The sequence below is a fragment of the Sus scrofa genome, chromosome 13 (genome assembly GCF_000003025.6).
Source record: "Sus scrofa isolate TJ Tabasco breed Duroc chromosome 13, Sscrofa11.1, whole genome shotgun sequence".
Taxonomy (NCBI): domain Eukaryota; kingdom Metazoa; phylum Chordata; class Mammalia; order Artiodactyla; family Suidae; genus Sus; species Sus scrofa.
This window is the reverse complement of record NC_010455.5, coordinates 92,562,733-92,589,209: the sequence shown is the minus strand read 5'-3', so window position 1 is coordinate 92,589,209 and position 26,477 is coordinate 92,562,733. Positions and strand designations below refer to the sequence as shown.

The 26,477-nt window shown below is 34.6% G+C and overlaps 1 protein-coding gene across 50 annotated transcripts in view; it reads right to left on the bottom strand.

Annotated features, from left to right (window-relative positions):
- The window catches only part of MBNL1 (muscleblind like splicing regulator 1), a 204,458-nt gene that overhangs the window by 107,026 nt on the left and 70,955 nt on the right, over positions 1 to 26,477 (bottom strand). For 6 of the 50 annotated variants that reach the window (XM_021069655.1, XM_021069670.1, XM_021069673.1 and 3 more), the window contains exon 2: positions 8,589 to 8,708. The exons of 43 other annotated variants lie outside the window; for them this stretch is intronic. In XM_021069655.1, coding sequence (XP_020925314.1) covers positions 8,589 to 8,594 — 6 coding nt within the window. In that variant the 5' untranslated portion in view covers positions 8,595 to 8,708. Of the gene's footprint in view, positions 1 to 8,588; positions 8,711 to 26,477 lie in introns of those variants that run through there. One more of the 50 variants, XM_021069674.1, reaches the window with a different exon arrangement.

Here is a 26,477-nt window from a genome sequence, read left to right as displayed (position 1 = left end):
CATATTTGGGTCAGTTCTGATCTTTGATGACTCTTCCCCACCTTTCTATACTGGCCTGCCACAGAGGTAAAATGGCTTTGACGGGGAAATCACATCGATATTGAAGAATGGAAGATCATCGAGTCACCAAGATTCTAACCATCTCTAAAACTCTGGGTTTCTGATTTTCACAAACCATGTGTTTCTTTGTGTGAACATCTATGTTTTTAAAGAAATATGTACATCTCAATCAATTAGTAATAAAAATCATTTATTGCAGGAGTTTTTGGGTGTTGTTGTTGTTGTTGTTGTTTTTAGGGCTGCACTTGTAGGATATGGAAGTTCCCAGGCTAGATGTCAAGTCAGAGCTGCAGCTGCAACCTACACCACAGTCACAACCACTCAGGTTCCAAGTCTCGACTGTGACCTACACCATAGCTCATGGCAACACCAGATCCTTAAGCCACTGAGCAGGGCCAGAAATCAAACCTGTGTCCTCATGGATACTAGTCAGGTTTGTTACCACTGAGCCACAATGGGAACTCCCTGGAGGAGCTCTTTAATTTACTCTTTTCCCATAATAACCCAATACAATAGGTACTATTGTTAGCTTCATAGGTAGATAAAGAACTGTGGAGAGGTTATAAACTTGCCTAATATCAAACAGTTTGCAAACAATGGAGCTAGAATTCCCATTTTTTCCAACTCCTATTTCTAGAGTTTTCTCTGAACCACTAAACTATGCTGCTTTTCCTAGAAGCATACATGACATCATTATTTATTTATCATAAAAGGTTAGCTATGACAGGCAGTCAGAGAAATCATGAATTATTGCGTTGTGGTTCCTACTGTTATTGCCACTGCTTTGTGGAAAGTGTGCATGTATGTATGTGTTCTTGTTTTGTTTAGTTTTCCAGTTAGACCTGGGTCTGAATTCTGACTCAATCACTTTCTAGTTGTGTCACCTTGAGAAAATTACATAAGAGCATCAACAATTTATTGGCTGTTTTCTATATGCTAGCCACTGTGCTAAATGCTTGGCATACATGGTCTCATTAAATTAAATTAAATTAAATCTTCATAAAAAGACAAGGAGATAATGTTACTCCTATTTCAGAGCAAGTAGGACTATGACTGAGAGAGGATACTAAGTAAACTTTCCAAGGTCAAATAGGCACTGACGAAAAGCAGCCCAGATTAAGTTAGGAGATTTAGGAGGGAGCACCTCGATGGCACTAGGTCACGAAAAGGGGGAGGACTGAATTTGGGGAAAAGCACTCATTGCCAGAATTTATAAATAATAGGACCCCTGAGTATGGACACTTGAGCCATACATCCTGGGTTTGAATCCTTGGTTCCATTATGGTATCTTGAGCAGGTTATTCAGCTTCTCTCAGCCTCAGTTTCCTCATTTGTAAAGGCAAGTAATAACACTACATATTTCCAGGTGTTTTTGTGAAAAATTAAATGAGATAATTATCATAATGGCACTGGAGATAGCAGGTAATCAATAAATTAAATTGAAATTAAAATTAATAATCTTGAATAATCCTGACTTAGCAACCTTTGCTTTCCACCCAACAAAACGAATAATGAACAGTGTAAAATTTCCCTAAAGTATCAAAAATGTCAGGATCTGGGATCATCCCTTGATCTATCTTCTCTTTTAGTTGTGTTGAGAGCAAGTACAGCTCTATTCATTTCTTTCTTTTCTACATGGGTATGTATAACGAGGCTAGGAACTTTGATTTATTTGTTACAACAAAGGAAATATATCATAAAAGGCTTACATCTGACATTTGTCAATGTCGATTATAAATATTCTGCTCATAGCCCACCAGTCTGAACAGCTCTCACATGCTCTGAGAAGGGACAAGGAATTGATGGGAAATAGGAACCAGTGGGAATTGAGAGTTATGAGTCTTATGAGTTGAGTGATGGCAGAAATACCTAGGGATCATTATGGCTGGGATTAAACAGACCTTATTTTGCGAACTAGCCTAAGACTTCTAAGACTTTCAGTGAATAAGTACTTCGTGTTTCTTCTAAAGTGTTTTCTTATTCCAAAATTACTCCAGTACTCAAGTATTTTTCAAATTGGATTTTCTAAAAATAGAATTCAGAGTTCATATAGCTTTGAACACATTTTTCTCCTACGACCATCTTGGGTCATGAGTCCATTCTGAACATCAAGTAAGGGGGCCGGGTTACATAATACCTGGCAAGAATTACACTAAATTCTTACATAATACTTGGCAAGAATTACACTAAAGAAGCCCTAGCCATGGTCCTATTAAATGATGGTAGGTGTGTGGTAAAGTCAGGGAGAACTTGAATTTTGAAGTAAATAATTCCAAGTCAGGTAAATAGATGCATTTAAGTAATAAATATATCAAATAATTTCACACAAATGTAATTACTGTATTACAGACAATATGGACTTTTTTCCACTTTTATGATATCACAGAAAAACAGATATCCTTAAAAATGCAAGCCGAGGATTTTTTAAATTTTGTAAACAATGGAAGTCAATTAAAATTTCTGCTTAGAAACAGAATATGTACTGCCTATACTTGCACACAGGTCTAATCTTTCCAATTTTGAAAATTTAAATTTTTAGAAAATTGCCAAATTCACATGATTGTAAACTGAAATAAATGGCACTCCTGAAGTTCTACACTCCTATTAAACAAAAATATTTTAGTGATCCTTCCAATGGACTTTTTGAAATCCTAATATAAGAAAAGCCACACTAAACAAAATAGAAACAAGAAACATTCTAAAGGCCTCAATCAGGCTATATTACAAAAGTAAACCCATGTTTACAGCCATACTTGTATTCTTAATTCTGAAGAAAAATCTCTTCAATTCCTAGAATCCATTCATTACTCTCCAGGTATTGGCAGGATGGCCCCTCAAATGTATTGAAACTTTAATAAATAAAATCATATAGAGGCAAATGCACTAGATTAGAATTCAGTGACCCAGATTCTGGTCTTTGCTCTGGGCTTATGAAATTGTGAATTATCAGTCCTCTGTTTCCTTATCTGTAAGAAAGCCATTTTATTATTTATTCAACTTATTTCCTAACTATTATTTATATTATTCGGCTAGCTGCTAAGATCTTTATGGCAATACTACTTTATGACATCATGTGCCTTTTCTGTATGCCCTAAAAAAAGTTGTCACTAAACTCTAAATATTACTGTATTGTGTCCTGCCTATATGCAGTTACTATTTCCATAAAACATTAAACACAATGAATACCACTCTTTCATAATGTTCCACTTAAAGATATTTTAGATTAATCTTAAAGTTGTAAGATAATTTTATAAATGTCCTTAATATGTTCATTTTATCATTCTATCTTAACATTTAATTGAATCATTTTAATATTATACATTATACATATAATAATATATATACATATTCTGTTTCATTTCTTGTCCTAGCAGAATATAAGAATTCTAGATAAATTAGAAAAAGGAAAATGCACTCCACAAGCTAACTTGAGAATAATGCAAACTCCTAACTTGAGACTACACCATAATTTTTTAAAACTGTAAACTCATTATAAATGCTAAGAATCAAAGCATTAAAATTTCCCTTTTCTGTTTTTACACATGAAATCAATTACTCAATTTAATGCACTAAAAAGACAGCAAAACATTCCATCTACTTATGCTTCAAAGTCTAAAGGGAATAAAACTTGGATATTTTCAAGTGTAAATAAAATACTTTGTTGAACATCTTTCAGTTTTAAAAATATGCATGCTAAATAAGCACTATCAAAGACAATTCTTGCTTTTCCTTGTCAACAGGCTTCTTTTTCACTTTTAAAAACTGTTACATTTTTGTTATTGAGATGAAAGAGTTTCAATGTGACAATAAGCTAAAAGCCTTGAGTTCAACTATAGTGAATCAATAAGAGATTAAGTCCATATCGATAAGAAAACAAAGGGGGGAAATAGTAGAGGAGTTGACAGTAAGGGCACCAAAGATCTCATATTAGAAGTGTCTTCATATCACTTCACAGAATAATGCCTATGAAAGGAGTCAGAGTAAAGAATAAAGGTTATAAATAAGTAACAAAGTTTGCTGCAAAGTTACACTGCTGAGAGTTGCTTTGTTGTTCAGTGCAAGATGCTGCTGCTCTCTCTCCCACTCCTCTAGCCACACACCACACCCCACATGCATCCTTCAGGATTTTACATGCAAATGGAGTACTTTTCCCCCTAAGAAATAGGAGTAGACGGATAATCCCCTTGAAAAAAATTAAAAGAAAACCCTGAAAATAAATCCTAAAAGAGACTGCTATATTTAGAATGCTAAGCAGTAATTTTGACAAAGGACAATGATGAATCCTAGTACCATGATCTGAGCTGCTCTTCCCATTCCTTTTGAATTAGTTACGGACTTAGGAACTTGAGTTTGAAGACTTTGAGGATACAACCATTTCATGTTTCTGGTTTTAAACATTAATGAAGAGGTAAATAAAATACAGGTATTTGGAAAAATAAATTATTTCTATTTTATTTTTAACTATTTTAATTCCCAACAACACTCTTCTTACAAGACACGAAACAAAGAGTCATGAAGTCCACTTCAAAAAATGGAAAAAAGGAGTTCCTGCTGTGGTGCAGTAGGTTAGGAATCCGACTACAGAGGTTCTGGTTGCTGTGGAGGCATGGGTTTGATACCCCATCTGGCCCAGTGGGTTAAAAGGTACAGCATAGGTCGCAGCTACAGCTTGGACTCAATCCCTGGCCTGGGAACTCCATATGACACAAATGTGGACATGAAAGAAAGAAAGAAAGAAGGAAGGAAGGAAGGAAGGAAGGAAGGAAGAAGAAAGAAAGAAAGAAAGAAAGAAAGAAAGAAAGAAAGAAAGAAAGAAAGGAGGGAGGGAGGGAGGGAAGGAAGGAAGGAAAGAAAAAGAAAAAAATATATTTTAAAAACCTATTCATTGCCAAGTTTTAAATAAAATCAAATAAAAACATGACTATCACACCAGATTCCTTAAAAAAGTGTTTTATTTTGATTCTATTATCAGATACAGAGTTGCCTAAGGATACTCTAGCTATGGAGTCTACATTAAAATTAATAGCTGTAGGTTTTTGTAGCTTCTAGAACAGCTGCCTAGAGAAATCAGAATCTTACCTTTACATATCTTCTGAAGAGGTTTCTTGGTGCTTTGAAAACTCCTGAGGTCTATGTCAAGCGGCCATTCTCTTGCTCCCAGGGTCTTAGGGGCCTGGAGAAATCCCAACACCTGCTGCTACCACTGAGTGTCGAGGCTAGGAAAGCTTCAGGGTTTTGACAGCAGGATCGCTGAGCCACAGCCAAAGCTTGGGAAGCCTTAACAACTGAAAGCAAGTGTAGAGGGCAACGTGGTACCCAGCACAAGGCTCAATCGTAGCAGCAGGGGGAGGAATATCCCCACCCTCACAAGGGTTTAGAGGCAGCCATCAGGGAACCCAAGGGCCCGCCAATGGACAGAGCCAAGGAAGTGGAGACATGACCACACAGCACAAGACCCTAAGGGAACAAGGGAATGGGAACAACTAGCACAGAGCTCAGGTAGCGCTTGAAAAGAATCACCAAAACTCCCCGACAGAACACAAGCAATGGCGAAGTGCAACAAAATACATGGAGATAGGCCATTCTAGCGTCCTTAGAGAGCCAAAAACACAGTTGAGGGGGATATGGAGCTTTAGTTCTAGAAAGAAAAGTAAGGAAGACACATTATAGTATTCCTACTGGATCTGAGGTTAAATACCCAACAAATGGCATAAAATTCCTAAACCCTATCCATCATTATAACATTTACATTAAGATAAGGAAATTTACAAATAGGAAAAGTCACAGTGTGGATCCACAAAGCAGCAGAGATTAAAAGGCAAAGTGACCCATTATGGGAGAAGAAAAGTAAAAGACAGAGGGGAGATTAAACTAAGTTTATTTTTAAACAAAAAAATAATAATTAAAACAGCTTTTTAAATAAACACATGTTTTATCAAATACATCCTTTTCATTTATGATCAGATAAGGGAGACTGAAGCAATTCAATGAGATATGAGAAGAACATGAAGAAAGAAAGTGATGAAGAGTATTCAGAGATGAACAGAGGGAGAGATGGAAAAAAAGCGGGGAGGGGGAGGGGAGAGGAAGAAGAAAGGAAAATGAGATAAATTTAGTAGGTTTTAATGTATTGTCAGATAACTACTCACTAAGATTCTCCTAAATCTGGGCTTCACAATGTTCTCTATTCCATGGAGAAGCTTACAGCTTGTTAACCACTATTCACAGCTCTTCAACTGCTCATAAACCCTCAGGAACTCATCTTAAGGAGCCAACTGAATATTAAATGTTAAACAGCTACAAGAGACAGACCCTAAGATAATTTTGCTTTAATGAGCTGGATAAAATCAAGCCAGAGACTAAATATAAACTTTGACAGAACTTTAATAATCCCTAATATGTATCAAAATTAAAATACTCAGGCTCATTTAGGAACTGTCATTTTTTTCAAGACTAGAAGCAAATTAACCATGCATAATATTTTATACTTGTTTTAGAATTTAATGAAAAGAAACCCTACTGCCTAACAGCAGTTCTGTGTGCGTAATTTTTGATCAAGTATTGCTGACTCTGGGTATATGTACAGATGTCTGTGTGTGTATACACACACATATATAAATAATGTTAATAACATGTACAATAAAAGCAGCTCTTCCTTGAGCAAACTCTCTTATGTCCAGTAAGTCACTAAGGCCAGATATTTTTATAAAATGAAATAACCTTTATACTACAAAATAATAAGTACTGCCCAAGGAGCTGGACTTTTAAATCTGAGAGAATTAAGATTTTATAAGTAAAGAGAATAAGGAATCTGAATTTCCTTTTTAAAATACTTTTATTATTGTATACACAGTATCTAAGTGTAGATGTTGGTTTAAACTAAAACTTAATTTTTCAAAATATAATCATGTCAGTATGACAGGTTTGCTTGCATAAGGAAGGAGTGAGTGAGCCCCTTTGATAGAAACCAAATGGAAGCTGACTTTTTTTGAAAATGCAGTGTCTGACTTGAAAAAATTTTTAATTAAATTAGTTTTTTTTTTCCGACCTATGTTCTCAATCCCACTCATGAAAATCTGTTTCAACAATCTAAACAAGAGAAACTAAAACATACAAACAAAAAAATGTGGAAGAGAAGATAAGGAACTGAATTAATGCTGCCAATGTGAAATGGTAGAGTCCATTCAATTAGAAAGCACTTCAGATTCCATGAGGTATCAGGACTACATTCAGCGAAAAGAGAAAAATCAGTGCTGGGCTTTTAAAAAATAAATACTATATTGCCACTAAAGTATCTTGCTAAAATAATAAGATTAGATCATCTAAACCAGTTCATCACAAAGGAAGAAATTTTTGACAAAGGTGCTTACAACTGTAACCAGGCACCTAGTTAACCTGGCAACATAGTAGGTACTCAACACATATTTACTGGCTCAATGATGGTACCACATGTGAAAAGGCACTTCTCAGAAAGCATGGGGGGCAGCAGTTATAGTCAAGTAGAGTTGATAAAAATTAAAGGTAAATAGGTGTTTTCTCACTTGGCTTGTCAGAGCTTTTACTATGCTACTGTAAATTCCTAAACTTGACTGTCAACCTTTTTGGGGGAATGCCTATTAATCATAGATTTATTATTTAAGAAAAATTTCATCTACACCTCAATGGAAAACTTAATATTCCCGCATCCTCCAATCTGTTAATGAAAGACATAGGTAAACTATTAATCAGCACACGTCCATTTCTGTTATATGGTGGAAGAGATATATCTCATAGTGGGCTTATCAGAAATGGCCTCTGCTTTGGGGAAAGGAAATTTTAGGGTGAGAAAATAGGGTGAGCTATTTAGAAACATCTCATTCAAAGTATTAATTTTACCAATAAAGAAACTTGCTTAAGGAAACTACCTTGTGTTGGTAGATAAATACATTAGCAAAGAAGTTTCTTTATTGCTAATGTCAAAGACTAATCCTGCACAACTATTCTGACTGATATAACCAATATCTTACTAATTTGCTTTCCTAATTATCTTGAACCAAAAATAATATTCCTGGCAAGAATTATGTATATTAAATAATGTCTTTATTAAAAATTCTACACTTTATTGTGGTGAAAAGAGAAGGGGCTCATTTAGAATTGAAAGGAAAGAAAAACCACTGTTTCATATACCAGAAAGTCATTTTTTTTTTTTAAATCACTGTTGATCAAGTAGAAAAACAAGAGTGAAGGTTAGCTAGTGCCTGAGGAATTACATGGGAAACTATACTCCATATCCTAAAGTATCTAACAAGTCTCAGCTGGTACCTTCAAGTAGCTAAGCTGGAAATAAATATGAACTTTATTTACAAACATATGTAGCATCACGGATTAGGTCACCAGTGTTAAGCCCATGATTCCTCTTGAAAACAATGTTCTGATATTCAGATTATTAGGCTGCATTTTCCCATGGATACCACCTCAGTCCTGGAGAGAGCAGGTCTATCCAAAAGGTATTTTAGTAAACTGGCTCCCCAGTTGCCTTATTCACTCACCAGCATCCATTAGCCAACTCCATGCTTTATCTTCAATAGATAAGATACGGCTTCTTCTTGCCATGGTGCCATGAAAAGGATCCAGAAGGTTCCCCTTAAACAACATTTCCTGCGTGACTGCTGCAGCACCAAGAGTAAAGGATATGCCAGGTCAGCCACTTTTCCTTCCCAGCAATATTAGCAGCAGCAGCAGCAGCAGAAGCTGGAGCAGACCGTTTAGACCCAACTCCTTGCAGGATGCTAGCCAAAGCATTCTTGTTGATTCTACACCTAGACAGTTTTGCCCATATGTTTGCACCTTCCCCACAGAATGTCAAAACAGGTGTTTTCCTGTGATCATGCTTAAAAATCTGCTCCTCAAACAAGGAGATAAATATATTATTACTATGAAATTCTAAGTTTCTATTTCCACAGAAAACATATTTTTAAAATTTATCATTAGGAAGCCTTGATGAATCCTTTTAAAATTTTCATTCACCTTTTCCACTCCTAAGAAGCAGGTAGATGCCTAAAATTTCACGTTAATGACAAATAGGATGTTACCATATGAAGTAAATGCCATTGTGTAATTTTGGTCATTTCTTTCATAATGTCCTATCTGCCTCCCTTGCACAGAATCATGTTTTACAAATGCTAATATTTTCATAATCTTTACAACACTCCCAACAGATGGGGAAATATCAGGTCTTGTGAACTTTATTTTACAGAAGAAGCAACGTCTTTCATTCCCATTTTGATGTTATTGATGAGTTGCTTTTCTTCTCAGTGGTGTTCAACATAACTAGTGGTTAGAATATGCCTGGACAATAGAGTTAAGAAGGTAATATCACTTACAAAGCATTTACTTTACTTAACAGATTTATCCAGAGCTCAAATCCTATAGATTAAAAAAAGCATCTAGAGTATTTTTAATAGTCCAACAAAGGATAAGTGAAAAACAGTATTTTCCTAATAGTTAAATACTATATACTTATTAGAAAATAATTATAAGCACCAAGGCTTGTGTTCTCTGCACAGTAGAAAATAACAACTCTCATTAGCAAAACTGAAATCCTACATACACAGATTCTGAGTATGTTGCCCATGTATTAATATTTCAGATGTTCACTTCATCATCAAAGTAAAAATCAGAATAGTAAACACATATTACATACTCAAGACGTGCCAGACACTCAGCACTTTACATGTGCTATTCCATTTAATCTTCACAGCAACTGCAGATCAGGTATCATTACTGCCCCATTTTGCAAACAACAAAACTGAGGCTCAGTCAGGTTACGTCACATCTGTAAGTAAGGTCACAGAGCTCAGAAGTGATCTGAACCTAGGCTACACAGTTACAGACCTGAAGCTTTTAACCATGTTGTTAAAACTGCAGCATCAGTTCTGGTTTTCATTTATTTGTGTAGTGCAAGTTTACCTAAACAACTAATATGTACACGGTACTTCTGGTGTGCCCTAAAATCCCCTAAGTCCTTTCCATGTATTAATTTCTTTAAGATTCAAAACAACCCAGTGATATAATAAACATGCTCCTATTTAGCAGGTAAGAATGTGAAGGAAATTGCCAAAGGTCATACAGCTACTAAGCAGCAAATGTAAACACTGGATCCAGAGAATGCAGCTCCCAAAATTGTGGGTGTCTGTCACTGATTGTATATTAGACTCTTAAAGAAAGGGAAAAAGAAATGAAAGGTCTGGCCAGAATGCTGGAAGGAGGAGGATCTGCTATCCCTGGCTTTTTTTCAAAAATGTAGTAAAATACATGAGTTTATGTAATACACAATTCTATCATTGATGATTCTATCATCAAGGAGTTAATAATTATCTTACGTGACTCTTAGATTTTAAAAAGTCAAGGACATATTCAGCTTTCACATTTTTTTCCAGTGTATCATATCCTCAGAGGCACTCACAGGGCACTAACATCATCATCATCATAGTGTCAGTTGGTTTGGGGGGAATTACCACTGCTGGTCATATTTATATTTTATTCCCATCATTGGCAAATAAATGTAATTATGTGCAGGGTTAAGATAATAATTATGAGCTTACAGGAAGCTTCAGAAATCCAAGGTTCATCCCTTGAGATACCAGATGAAACCAACCTTGGACCAAGATACTACCTTGAATATTCATCAGCTGAAATGACCTTCCTTGTATTAGCTCTTGAGGGTTAAAAAAGCCATCTAGGGAATGTGAGACAGCACAAATCAAGCACCTAGGGCCCCAGAATACGTCTGAGAACCAGTGAAGAATATTGAGACCAACCTATTTCCTTAACTTGGCAGCAAGCCTAACTCTATGGATGAATTTTGGCCAGCTTTAGATTTTTGACTTTAACCTGATATAAATTATTGCAAGAATCCATGAAAACTTCAGAGAGAAAATACAGTTACGGTAAAGGTGTCTACCCTCTGTCAAAATTGAGCCACCAGCTATAAGAAATGCAGCCACTTGGTGGCAATTTGCAGGGAGAAATTTACACGCCCATGTGGCATAACTTGAAGTGATGTATTAGAGTCTATTTACTCTCAATTATTTTTACAATCAAAAGTTTCCAAAGAAGGAAGCTGACAATTCTTAACCCAATTTTTAGACAACTATCTTCTCTGCAGAATTCCTTGGATAGTGGTATTACATACTGTACCCACAAAATCTGACTTATTCTTTGGCTGACAAGAAGATTTAAATTTATCTCAGTTTCCAACATGAACACGGAATTAACACAAAAGTTATTCAAAATTTTTCAAAAACACATTCTGGCATCTTTTGGGTGAGAAAAACAAAGTAACTCTATAGGCTTTTACATAAAACAAAGCATAACAAATGATTTTATGACCTTGGCACTACTAAGTGATAGACTAGGAAGATCACGACTCATTTATGCATTCATTCAAATTTTATATCAATATATATGTATATATATTCTGACTGACTTATCTTGCAGTTACAGTTCTCACTTCTTGCTGCTAATGACACTGCACTAAAACCAGAAATGTTTCTGATCATTTTAACTCCCTTTACTTTTAGAAATATATCAATGAGTAGAAATTATGTCTGTAGAAGAATAAATTAACAGTTTCTTATTCATCAACTCCTACTGGGTCAACTCTTTTTTATTAAATTCCTTGAACTTGGCTTTATCTGCAAAGAAATACATTAATAATCATCAATTCTAGCTTTGTACACAGATCAAAGCAGGAGAAGTTGCAGTGAGCTCCCCGGCTTCTTCTGGGAACTGAACCAATTGGTTCAGCTACCAACTGTAACCAATCCTTAACTAAGTCAGCTAGATATGAACTGGTAACCTAAAAGTGAAAAGTTCTAATTATGCACTACAAGTTTTTGAGTCACTGCATCCTCACAACTTTATGCTTTAAACAAACCAAATGCTGGCCAAAGAAATTCTATGAGTATGACTTAGTATTCTAAACCAGGAAAAGGAAGGACTTTCAGTGTTTGAGATAAGGTTTTCTGTAGTTTGGAAAATAAACATTTCCTATGCAGTTATGCCTGAGAGGCAGTGTGTATGTGGTGTGTGTGTGTGTAGAAAGAGTGTCTACGTTTGTGTGGGTAAGGGTGGAGAGAGGGAAGAGAGAAAGAGAGAAGAAAGGGAAAAAGAACTTCTCAGCAGTGTTTATGCAAACTGATTATTTTGTGCTGGAATGAGAATTCATCTCAGTAAGTATGTGCACATGAGCATGAGAGTACTGCAATTAACCATAAAATCAACAGGAAATGCTTAACCTGACTGCATATCACATTTCTATTAATTCAATGATACGGAATGATATGTCCTATATAGTTGTATAATAGTAGTCTGGGGTCTCTAAATTAGATAATTTAATATCTTTATTTCAATATACATAAGCCATTTTCTGCCTTTAAATAATAATAACATATTTTTTTCTGGATAGAAGAATAAGCAAGTTTTGTCCTGATGTCCTGCTTAAATAACCATACAGACACCTACTTTCTTTAAAATATATTTTATGTGATTTATTGTTTACTGTATTTACTAAGGAATGGCCAACAGAGGCAATGGTTTTATATGTGTCAAGTGTGGATACATATGTAACAAATCATGACATTTTAAGTATCTAGGCATTAGCAAGAGCTTTGACTGCAACTGTCACAATTTCCATGTGTTGATTGGTTAGCTGGAAATGCATCATACAAGCTTTTATTTAATATCTGGATAAAATATTATAAATTAAAAAAATAAAACGCTACCTCCATGTATATGTCTACCAGTTCATTTAATCCTCATTACACAACTCTGAAGCAGGTATTTTGTTATTCCCCTTTGGCAAATGAGAATACTCAGAAAGGTTAGTAAATGAATCTGGCAAAATCCATGAATGCCCCTAATACCTTGGGGAGAAGCTAAAGATTAATGGGATTTCAGCAACGTACATACATACACACACCTGTGATGTTTACTTTCTTATTTTCTGTTACAGTGTCTGGTTATACCTAAATTTCATATGATATGAAGAGTTAAAATTTATATTTTTGAGAATTTATGGAAATAATTCTTAAAGTATTTGGAGATTGCTACTCCTGCTGTCAGATAGGTAAATATAAAAGTGAAAAATATTTCAAATCAAATAGTGTATATATTTTAAAAGGTCCAAAACACTCTTATTTTACCGAACACTTGAAAACAGTACAATTTCGTTTGTTTTAAAAGAAATCCATTTTCTTTTATGCACTTTGGCACTACTGGCTGACCTAAGCCAAGTCAGCTCAGTTAAGGAGTAAACATCATTCCTTTAATTTTACAGGGTTCTCTTAATCCTTAACAGAAAAATTTCCCCATTTTTGTTTTTGTTTGTTGTTAATATAAACATTATATGTTGTAATTAAATGCAACCAGTACTATTTCTTTCTTTAAAGCCCAGTTTCACCCTTAACTGAGTTCCTATCTGTCTGTTAGCACTGGTACTTCCAGTTCCACCTTCCTGTTTAAAATATTTCTTCCCCCACTCCCCACCTCTTTTTTTTTCCTTCCAGAAATGACTAATCTTCCTGTTATTCTACTCTGTCAATTTTTCCCCTGGTATTCTTTTCATGTTGCATAACATTTACTTTTTAACCAGCTCCTCTTATAATTTTACTACTGTATTCCTGAGGCTAGCCTTCCGTTTTCAACAGATTAAAAGAGTCAATATTTATGAATGACCATACTTCTTTCTCAACTTTTGTGCTACTCAGATTAAGCTATTTCCTCGAGTCAAAAATGCAACTATTCTTTCAATTGTCATAATATAAATATCAATTTTGATCTTCAAATAAATTCAGCTTAATTCTCATAGTTACCAGATACCACAATTAAAGGGCTTAGTTTTTTTGTCTCCTTTCAAATTTCCTGATAAGGTACTAGCAAAGGAAACCTAATACCACTTCCTCTAAAAATCTCTTACTTGCCAATAGCTAACAGGTTAGCATAGACTTACAAGCAGAATGTAAAATTTTTCTATCTTTCTGATTTTCAATTGCAAAAAGTACTTTTAATTATACGCTAAGAATCTGTCCAAGAATCTGTCTTCTATGCTAATCTAAAATAATCATAACAGCTATTTTACACTATCTGAACATGAATAAAATAGATTTTCTGTTCTAGAGGAAACATTTGAGAAGAGTTTTAGAATTACAATGATTATTTAAATAACATAATCTAAAATATACAACATTAGTATCACCTGTCTAACAAAGCTATATAAATCATAACAGATATACAAAACACATTTTTCTGGTGAAGTCAACATTTATTCACATTCACTATCTCACAGTCACAGAATCCCTTAGAGAAAGGGGTGTCTTACTAGTCCCATTTACACTGACTATTCATACAAGATGATGTTCACAAAGCTTTAGAAATTATACATTTTCTAAAATCCAAAACACCTTTAAAAATCCTGACAAAACAATTTTAATTATAGGAGAAAAATACATTCATAAAATGTCACCCTCAGTTCCTAAAAATATAAGTCAAATTAAGTTTAAGTATTTGCTTATGTTAAAATAGCCCAAGATCTTATCATTTACTTTTGTCTTGGGGAGGTCCCCATTATTCCCTCTCTTGCCTTTCCAAATAATGAAAAGTAAAACTTCCTCATTTATCATATACAGTGCCCTATATGAGGACATTTCATTTCCTTTGAGTTAGCAGTAACTACTTAACTTTCAAATCTCTTCACTGTCCCTATCTAAGACACGAGCGCCAGGGTCTCTAAAATCAGCTTAGTATTTGTTAAGATACATAAAACAACAAGTAATATAGTAAGCAAAATCAAATACATATACATTTTTTATCACATCATATTATGAGCAGAAACAAACTCAAACTACATATTCTATGAAAAAGCAGAGCTAGTGCCTATATTCCTAGTTGCTAGCACAGTGCTTACTATATATATATCATATATACATATATGATCAATAAATACCTTCTGAGTGAATAGATTTAATTATATAGAGGTACATACAAAAAAGAAAGGAAAGAGGACTTCCTGGTACCATGGGGTGTAATGTTACCAAAATGCATTAATCAAAAAAAAAAAAAATCAAGAAAACTATTTCCTCAAGGGAAATGTTGTAAAAATCTATTAGAATACTTTGAACATATCTATAATTATATTTAGATCTTAGATTAGAGGTTAGTATCTGGTTCTAAAAATTGATAAATAAAAAATCCTGCATCTTCTCCATATTTTTGCTATAAACTGTACCGTAGAGTTGCCAATTAGATACTAAGGAAAAGTTTTTTACAGGAAAATTCCCAGCAATAAATACAGGAAGAATAGTATAATTAAAAGTCACTGTTTTGCAATCCCTACCAAGATCATGGAGCTGTGAAATGATCAACAATGGAGTGAAACCACTGTATCCAATTCTGATGGAGAATTTACAAGGGCTGGGACAGGCCCACCTGAACTCATAAGACAGTTTCAGCATCATTAAATGTGGAGACAAATGAAATTTTACCCTCCTGATATGATGCACCTGGAAGTATCATGTGATATTCTCACCAAATAATGATATTTACTATTTTAAGTAGCATTAAAACCGAACTCAAGTCTAGCTCTAACTTCTAGCCTACAGAAAATAAGAGTGATGAAGGAACAAGCTAAATGATACTACAGAGAAGCAATTAGCTCAATTCAGCATCTCAAATATTCTGCAGGACAATGACCTGATTTTTTTCACAAATAAAGGCACAGAGGGAAAAAGGAGAAGAAATAATCATACATTAAAAGAATCTTAAAAGACATAAAATCCAAATGGATGCTGTTGAGATGTTCATCTGAGCAATCTTACTTAGATGTTCATTTGAAAAATCTACCTATAAAAAGATATTGCTGTGACAATTAGGAAAAGCTGAACATAAAGTGGGTATGAAGTGATATAATGAAATTATCATCAATATTGATATATTTGTAAATAGCTAATTTAAAATTGTATTTAAAGTTTAAAATAGTTCTTAATACATAAAGTTGATACCTACATATAAGTAAACTGATAGGATGTCTGAGATTTGTTTTAAAATACAAAGGTATGTGGATAAAAGGTATGTGAAAGGTGATACAAGAAACAAGATAGACAAAATATGCAATGACACATACACGGACTCCTGCATACAAAATGCTGATTGATACATATGCAGAAGTTGTTACAATATTTCTACAATTTTGTATATGTTTAAAAATTACTATAATACTATCATAGATTATCATAATAAAATTTTTAATGCTACCCCGAAAAAGAGAGTAAGTTACTCTCTGGGAGAATAACCAAACTTTCTCTTATATTTCTACCCAGAGTCACAAAACCTGGCAACAGCTGATTTATATTTGAAATTAAGGAGTCTAATGATAAGCTAGGCTTTGCACCTAAGAAGCCTAATGACATGGTAGGCTTTGCTTCCTAAAATCGGATGTGGCTGATTTAACTCCATTTCGATCTGTGAATATAAATATCTGATTCTGAAACAGGGAAGTAACTGACTTTTCCTACTTCAAGGTCAATAAATTATAAACTTACTTTGTATCTATACACCATTATTAAAATGCTTTCTTTTTGTTTTCTTTCTCTCTCTCTCTCTCTCTTTTTTTTTTTTTTTTTTGGTCTTTTTTAGGGCCATACCCATGGCATATGGAGGTTCCCAGGCTAGGGGTTGAATCGGAGCTGTAGCCACTAGCCTACACCACAGCCACAGCAACACAGGATCCAAGCCACATCTGCGACCTACACCACAGCTCAACGCCAGATCCTTAACCCAGTGAGCAAGGTCAGGGATCGAACCTGCGTCCTCATAGATGCTAGTCAGATTTGTTTCCACTGAGCCATGACAGGAACTCCTAAAATGCTTTCTTATTCACCTTCATGTCACATGGGTATATATATTACCTCTCCAACCAAGTAATAAGCTCTTTATTAGCAAAGTCTCCATCTTATTCCTTCGACCAATAACCATTCAGTATCTTTTTCTACCGGGTCTACTATGTGGCAAATATTTCACTAAACAGAAAGAACACAAAGGTGAAATCATAGGCCATGCACTCAAATCCAGAAAGGGAGAGAGGTGCAAAATTATGATTCCTGTGTTAATACATTTATAGAAATATGAATTGGGTGCATAGAGAAATAAGGAGGCAGGACAATAGCATGGCCAGGGCTGGGATGAGGAGAAGCTTCCTAGAGGAGGTAATGTCTAAACTAAATCTAAATATGAACAAGTTTCCAAAAATCACATAGGGAGAAAAAAGTTCTAAGCAGAAAGACAGAAAAAAGAGGACATTGGGTTGAAACAGCAAATGAGGAGGTCTTTACCAGAGGGCACAATGGCTAATACTCAATGTCAGAGGCACTGAGTCTCAGTCAATGATCACTGGACTCAGCAAAATGCTAAGTACTTAGGAAGGGATCAATAAATACCTATTAATTAAAGTACACGGAGATAAATGATGACTATTTGAGTGCTCACTGTACATCAGGCATTTTGCTAATATCCTGAGATAAGCATATTTCTTATTAAACTCCACATCAACTCCAAGGTAGGTAGTATTATTACCCTCATTTTACAGATTGGGACACTGGGGCACAGAAAGGCTAAATATAGCTTGCACAGTACTCAGTTGGAAGGTGGTTCAGAAAGAAAACATGTGGAAATAAATAAAACAGCCTAAAAAAAAAATCTAGACATAAAATTCTACATGGCTATTCCATATGGTCAAACAGTATTTTTAAAAAAGAAACAATTCTGTAAACAGTAAGAGCTGCTAAGTGTTTAATAAGTGGCTCTCTGGAAAGGAAGGACCCTGAGTTGTAGCATTTGCCAATTTCCACAGGGTAAATCCTCCCACCATAACCATCTCAAGCTGCCCATATGATGTCGTCTAACCTGGAGTTGGGAAGAGGTCTGATGTGAGCCAGCCCCAGCACACACTCAAGCCACAGAGGTAGAGAGTTACATTACTAGACTAATCAGATGACCAGGAGATAATTAATAAACCAAAGAAAAGGTTCTATCGCTAGCCTTGTTGTTTATATGACTCTGTATATAAGCAACAGTCAATTTCTATTTGAAATTAGTGACTCCTAAGGAGTATAATGAAATACATAAAAGGCAATGAGGATGAACAAGTAATTCATAAATATTTCACAAGGAAACATATATCTTATATGAATGACAGAGTTGAAATTAAACGAAAAGTATTTTTTATGTGATTAATGATCAGTGATTAGTAAGTGAATCCCTGCTAAACTACTCTTCTCTCAGGGAGCACACAAGAAGATTTATTTCCAACTAGAGAAGTGGGAAAATTAAAACACGGTTAAAAAAAAATTATTAGATTTGGGTCAGCAAGTCATTGCAACTAAAAGGAAGGGGGTTATTTTTGCATACCTTGTGCTTTACAAACCACCCTGCCATATAAAAGGAGTTGAATGATACTGATCAGAAGGAAGAAGGAAAAAAGGTAATCAGAGGTCTAGATCTAGATAGATCTTATCTATATTTGAAGGATATACAGATATGTGTATAAAAGGGAGTTCAAATGTTAAAAACATTCCTTTATCAATCAACAATAGCATTGAATGAATAACCATAGCTAGATGAATTTTATATTTGTATAAAATGGAGTTAGAATTATTAATATTAATATATCGATCCTATTTTCTTACAAAGTTTGTCACTTAAGAAGTGTCTAATACATAAAAGTATCTAGGTAAATTATAAACAAAATATATTTTCTACACAGAATGCAAATATAATGTTAAAGAAAAACAGCAGGTGCTTTGCCAACGTAAAGCAAAACAGAAAAACTCTACACAAATTTGTTTAGAGGTCTAGCAACCTTAAACCAATACGTCCCCATTTTTGGCATGTGGCATGTTACTGAATCTGGCTTCTAGGAACCTGCAGCCTATCTCTTAGTTAAGTAAACAGAATGCTGGCTTAAAGAGACTCCATAGAAAAAAAAATGCAATTCATTAGCACTATCTTTTGTTATTACATACATGTGCAAGACAAAAGCAAATGATGCTTCTAAGCCTTGTTAGAGTCTTTACATGTTGCCTTTCAATGTTCTTCTTGTCTCAATAACACGTCCCAGGCATCTTTTATTGGGTCAATTTAACTATTGATTTCTACTCATAATGCTTATCAATGGCAGAAAAATGTCACTTTTTCAGTCCACTGCCTTAGGGAAGAGAAATTCACAGAATAAATGATTAGAAATGAAAAAAATCAATCACTGTTACCTACTATATAAAATAAGACCAACACCAATTTTGTTACTTAACTAAATTGACTTTTTTTTTCAGGCCAGTTATCAGCCTGTGCTGAGACAACAGGTATATATCTTTATCTTTATGATACCACAATTAGTTGAGAAGTGAAAATCCAAGTCAACTGACTTATTGTTTACAATGCTATTTTCAATTTTTTGAATGAAAGAGATCTCTCAAAGAGGTGATTATGTCTTTTTAATAACATATGTTCTAGTTTACACTGTAATGACTATAATTAGGATAATTACTTTTTATAAATCTCAAGAGTAGAGGCAAAAAAGATTATGGCATGGATCAGGAGCTACTAGATCAGCTGGTATTGCACATTTCATCCCATTTTGAAGTCAATACAAATAAAGTAATATTTATTGGGAGCATACCATGTGTCTGGCCCATGGGTAGGACTGGAGATCCTAATGACTAAGGCACAGTCTGATTTCAAAAGCTTCCAGACAGAGAATGTGGAGATAAAAACCTAACTACGATGGTCTATCTACACTAAAAGTATGACGGAGTTCTAACATATTTCTCCTGCCACCACATTTTTATGCCGTAAAATAACCTAGTAAGTAGTGTACGTGTTTTCATATTTTTGTATGATAGTAACATCATCTGGATTATTGGAATCATATCTAAAACAAGAATGAAAAGGCTTTCAATTAGGAATTAAGAGACTGCCTTAGGTGATAACTGATATATACAGATTAAAAAAAAAAAAAAAAAAAAACTCAAGATAAAACAAATATCACCATCTCTTCCAGTTAGTTTAAAAGGAAATCCGGCTATGTGTGCTTTTGAAATTAACACACTACTGTGTGTGCTATACAAATAGGAAGCAAAACTTGAAATACGTAAATAGAGAATTACTGATTTAAAAAACTTCTTAAAATTTTGGTGATGAAGCATGGCAAACCAGACTCAATGGGCTATCTCTTGAGCATTTTAATTACTTCCTAGGTTACAAGATTAGAAAGTTAGACTAGCTTTATAATCATAAATAAAGGTGTCCTCTTTAGAGCACTGTGTGAAGAGGCTCACTGATGAGGACAGTTAGCATTGCTTCATAGCCAGGGAAGATAACTCTATAGAGCCCAATCACTTTAAGGTTATTTTCAAGGTCTTACCTTCTCTAAAAGCACATTTTGCAGAAAAGCATGCCAAATCTAAAATAATGGGTCAGCAGAACTTATTTCTCCAAGTAGACAAAATTTACAAATTGTGAAACTCCTTGAAGAGGGCCAGTAAGTCTCAAGAAGTAACATATCTTACTGTTCAAGTGGAAACTGTAGCATTTGTTATCAGCTACATAATTACTCCACTCTAACCCTTAATGAGCCTGAAGTACTAAATTTTTAATCCCTACTGATGATCCTCTTCAAAGTGGATAAATGTAGGTTTCTTCTCAATCAAACACTTAATTGCTAGGACTACTGGCATCAACACATAATCTGGATCATTTTTGACTCTCTAGAACTTTTCAGTTCTTTTTAAAATAGCTTGTGTCAAATAGCTCTTAAAACAGTTATTAGAGGGAGGAAACAATGAGCAAGCTGACAAGTGGTAGGACCCAAGCATTTATACCTTCTGGAAGCTTGGCCTCTATTAATCTGCTTTGGGTTGAAGATTTGTAACACTGTAAAGTTTTCACACTTGAAAGACAAAATTTTTTTTCACCCCTAAAATTAGAGTGTGGGGAAATTTATCATGTATCTTTGCTACCGTTATTGGTTCTATAATAAAAACAACAGAAGCTATAAGTGCAGGCTGGATCCCAGAATGTTCTCCTCACAATAAACACCAACAACACTAATCAATGGTCTTCTCAATATTCTCCTTAGAGTGCAGGGGCAGGGGGCGGGGGGAGAAAAAAAGAAAAACAACACATGGATGATGTTGCTATCCTGCTAACACTGCTTCTCCCCCTGAAATCTGTGAAGAATAAATACTATCCTACGTAAGGGTGATATTTTTCCAACAAAGCACTCTTACTAACAGAGAGTTAATACTGTTACAAAAACAACTGTGTATTGTGGCACTGCCCCAACTAATTATCATTCCCCTCTGAGACACAGGCTGTCTATACAACCACTGTTATCAGGAAGCCTGACCAGGTCTCTACGTGCTGCCTGCACAAGATAACATACAAAACATGGCATGCGTGAAAATAAAGGCCTGTTCGAGAGATTTACATCAATAGTACATAAATAGACCATTATAGTGCCAGAGTAATTTAACTGGATGAGTCCTTCTATAAAATAAGGGTGCTGGATTCCTTAGAGAAATACTATATGAATAGTTCTATGTCACTATCCAACAAAGGTTCCACTACATGGGGGAAAAAATTCTCTAACGAATTTAAAAGCATATAAAATCTGGTCACAATTACCAGTCATGGTCAGGACGAAACACTGCTTTCAATTCACATCAAAACATACATAGAGAAGTGATTAATATAAGCTTCCCATCCTTAAGGAGCTTATAAACTAGTGGGGAAAAGAAACACTGAAAAATGAACTATAAAATCAGGTATAATGTGATACATAAAATGGTAGGAAGATGTAGAGAAGAAAAGTTATTCATGAAGTATGTCTCATCTGATAATCACTGCATAATGAAGGCTTCTTATGAGTAAGAGCACAGAGAGAACTGAACAACTCATCTGTCAACTGTAACTGAGGCTTGACTATAGATGCAAGAATTCAGCAAGAAAAAAATCATTCTGAAAAAATTAATTGGTTATTGGCTCTATACAATGTAAAACACTGGATAGTATATATTTTATTATAATTTTAAATTGTGTACTTTACATCCTTACATTGGTAAATTTTATTATAAACAGGTGTAATTTTTTGGGGGGAGCTTGCTATTAAATAACAAAAATGTTATAAACTGCTAGTAATCAAGGCATCGAACAGTCAAGAAAGTTATGCACTGTAGTTAGCAGTGACAAGCACTGACTCTACCTTAATTCATAGTAGTTATAATCAACTAGGTGTGTCATAATGCTATTTTCCTAAATTGAAGACAGCATATTTCAGTTTTTGCTATGATCTAATGGCCAGTCATATGTAAGTGTCCTGGTGATTTCAGGACCTTCATGACTATGACTAAGCTCTAACCTCACCAGTGGCTCTTCAGTTTCCTAATATGTAAAGAAAATGGGTTGCATGACATCATTTCTAAAGATTCTTCTAACAGCAATCTCAAGAATCTATAGATCACTGGAGTTCAATATTGAAAATGATAAAGGAAAAAAAAAAAACCTCTAAATACAATGCAAAACTTCTGAACGTAATTACATGAACAATCTTTTGAAGTGCAAAGAAGAAACAAAAATTAAATTTAGGCAAGAAAAAAAAGTCAGGTTTTTCAAGGAAAAACCTAGCACCTGAAGTTTTCATTCTTAAAATTTTTTATAAATCACTCAGTGATTTGCCTCTACAAGCGTTACTCTGGTAAAAACTTAACCTAAGTAGAACCACAGATGAATCTCAATTTTCTTTCGAGTTACTGAAAAAGTGCTAGAAACACTTACAAGACTACAAATAAAAATAAGGTTAGTAGGTTATATTCTCAATTTTAAATATTAACCTGATACTTAAAAATCATAAAAATTAGGGGGTACTTACCTAGCCAGGATATTACAGTTTGAAGGCTGACTATCATCTGTGAATGACCGTAGAGTATCTTTCTTTCTTTTTTTATCTGTATTGATTTTATTTCTATTCTTCAAAATGACATAATAGCTAGTCATGACTTAGAAATGAGATTTGCAGCCTGTCCTTCCAAAGATCTATGTGGTAATGATAAACCCAGTGGTTGGAATTCATCAAGCTCACACTGAGCACTGTCACTGGGGGAAAAGTTGCTTATGGATAATACATTTTTTCAACCACCTGGACTAGAATCTGTAAATCCACAAACTAATGATTTTCCATCGATCAAGTCCTATTTTCATTCAAATGCAGTTAGAAATACATAGTACAACTTGATAAACCTAAAACATTTTCTCTTTACGTTTATGATGATGCAGTTTTATATGCGCTACTGGAATTTAAAAAAAAAAAAAAGTACAAAAAATAGAATGCCCAAAGTTCTGCCAAGGTTGGATTAAAGTGTATAATGGTATTAAATAATTTCATGTTGAGTTTCAAGACAACATTCATTAAACAACTGGACATGTATGAAGAAGTATCCTTTTAAGGAATTCTGTCATAAGATAAACACGTTGTAGTGATCAAATCACTTTCAGAATGCTTGCAATCTGAGATTTCATTTTTCTTCCAATGGTGACCTGTTTTTCTCTACAACAGTTACTAAGAAAAATATTTTTCAGCTAGTCATAAGAATGACTTCCTTAGAAGCCTTTCCTTTGTACTATTAAACAGTCTGGAAAATTGCTTGCTTGACTCATTCATGCTGTCAAAATATACTAGAGGCTAAGGCTGACCATCAATTTTCCCTGTTTCCTAGAACAACACATACAATTTATGCATGAAGTTCTAAAGTAACAGCATTTGGAGTTTTAGGATCACTTTCATGTACTGGAAGCTACCCAGGCTAGTCTATTCATTTGTTATGCCTGAGGACTACTGCTTATGCCCCAAAAGTTTCCTTCATTTAAATTCATGATCAATTAGAAATTCAAAGAGAAGATACTAGAATTATTTGGAGATTATCTGCAGTTACTTGGAGATAGTGAGAAGAAATAAAGTATCTGAAAATATGAAATTATTTACAAAAATTAAATAATTATGAGGTCGACCAGGTCATCACTGGGGCTCCGTATCTGTTGATATACAGTATCAAGAATCAACACTTACTCTTTTACCAACAGGCCATTTTATTATAATTAATAGAGGAGATAGAGCAGAATGGAAGATATGTAGCAAAATGGAAACCTGCTAATTGCAATCCATATATATCAGGGTTTTTGGGGGGAGGGGGGGACAGAAGTCATAAGGAGTGTCATTTAGAGAGAAAAAAATATTTTTGGATCAGAAAGCTGGTGGAGACATCACTGAGAATGACTCTACCTTCTAACAATGAATAAGAAATTAAGTAGTGAGAAGCCTATTTCATTTTTTAACTCATGTTTTCATATTTATTCACAGTGCTAATCAGAAAGCAAAGCAAGCTCTATATGAGAGTCTGGAGCATGTGAAGATTTCCAGATGGTTTTATCCTTGAGAGACAAACATATCTTCTATATGGATTGAAAAGCTGTGGCAAAAATACTACATTCCCTGAACCTCGCAGCAGTATTACAAGAGTGGTTAAACCAAGAGCATACAGCTTTTTAAAAAATGTATCTGACCATGTTTTTTGGTTTAGAGAGTCCAACTACATACGTCTAGGTGGTGGGGCAAGTGGTAGGGGTGGGGAAAGAAAACCCTTTCCAGGCCTTTTTTGCTTTGTACAGAAAGCCTGGAAAAGTACCTGAGATGCTTTCGGGCACAAAGCAGGCATAACACGTAAGCAGTTGACTCACATGGAATTAAGTGGATCCTACTGTTAGTATGATTGGTCACTAAGCCAGGGGAAGGTTTGAGTCTAGCAGGTATTTGCAGCAAAGTGTTCCAACTGGCACCGTCTCTTATATACTCTCTATTTTAGTGCTGAGCTTTTACATTTCTACTGTTAAAGTTCTGAATTGGCAGGTCTTTCAAAGCCAAGGTTTGATAGACATTTGAAAAAAGCCAGTCATAATTGTTTAAGTTCCCTCATTTTTCAAAAACCATATGCTAGACAAATAAACCAGAAGTGGCAAAAGCTTCTAGATCAAAAAGCCCTGGAACCTATCAACATAGGGAGAAAGTAGTCCTCCTTTAAACATCCTGAAGCAAACACATTTTGAAAAAGTAAACACACTTAAACTTTGATGCCATAACAAGACTAGGAAGGATTAATAAGGAGAGCCTTTATTAACATGAAAGTTATTATCATTATCAGTTTTTAAATATTTTTTCCGATCTAATATTTTCATAAGTATGTGTGTGAGAGAGAGAGAGAGGGAGAGAGAAACAGAGAGAGAGAAGACATACAAGTACATGCTCATTGACTGTTGATGTTATCTGTAGAAACTTGTCTGTTGGAAAACACTTCTTTAACTTTGATTTGGCTCCTACCTTGGAGCTGATGGGAATAAAAACTTTTCCATGGATTAGAGCCAACTGAGCTGCTACAACAAAAGGTAACATTCATTAGATGACTATGGTACCATGATCTCATTCTGAAGGTTAATTTTTTTTTTTTTATGTTAAGTATGTTTTCTGAAGTTTGGAAAATTCAAACAATGTCAAAGAAAGTAAATATCAGCCTTGCCTTAAATGTTATTGTTCACATGGAAAAAAATAATTTTAGCTAAGAAAAAGCATGAAACAAAATACTAGATGCAAAGAAATCATTAGATTTCTAGCTTAATCATGTACCCTAATATTCTATCTCTGCAACATTCCCCAAAATCTGAGCACCTACAGACACATGCCTAGCCTACTTTTTACTTCTATGTATATCCAATAATACGTGGTTTCAATACGAAACCATTATTTAAAAGAAGTAACTTTTTCTCAATAAAACATGAGCATCTAGGGTGTTAGCACCTTTGATTTTTAAAAGAAATACTGGGTGTATTGGGGGGATCCCAGCTTTTACACATCTGCTAACTAAATATCAATTGACCATTTAATTCCAGGAAGGACTTCCTGCACAATTTTTGGCATCTTCCAAAACACTGAAGACAAATTTTATGTTCCCTGCCCTCAGAGGTCCTCCTGTACTTTCTTCTAATTGTTTCACAACATGTTAAAAGTCTAAATAGCCAACTCAATTAAACAGGCTACAAGCATCTCCTTCAATCATATTTGATCCTCTTTCAAATCAAGTAATGCAATTAACTCATTGCCACAAACTAAATCAATACACAGAATAGAATGAGCAATAATCAATAGCCTTAACAAGAAGGCAGTGGCATGGCTCAATAAATCAAACAGTAAGTGCACAACTCATATTTGGAATTAAAATATAACAAAATTTATACACAACTGCAAAGGAAAACCCAGAGCTAACCATAGGAAACTATTAGGCTAT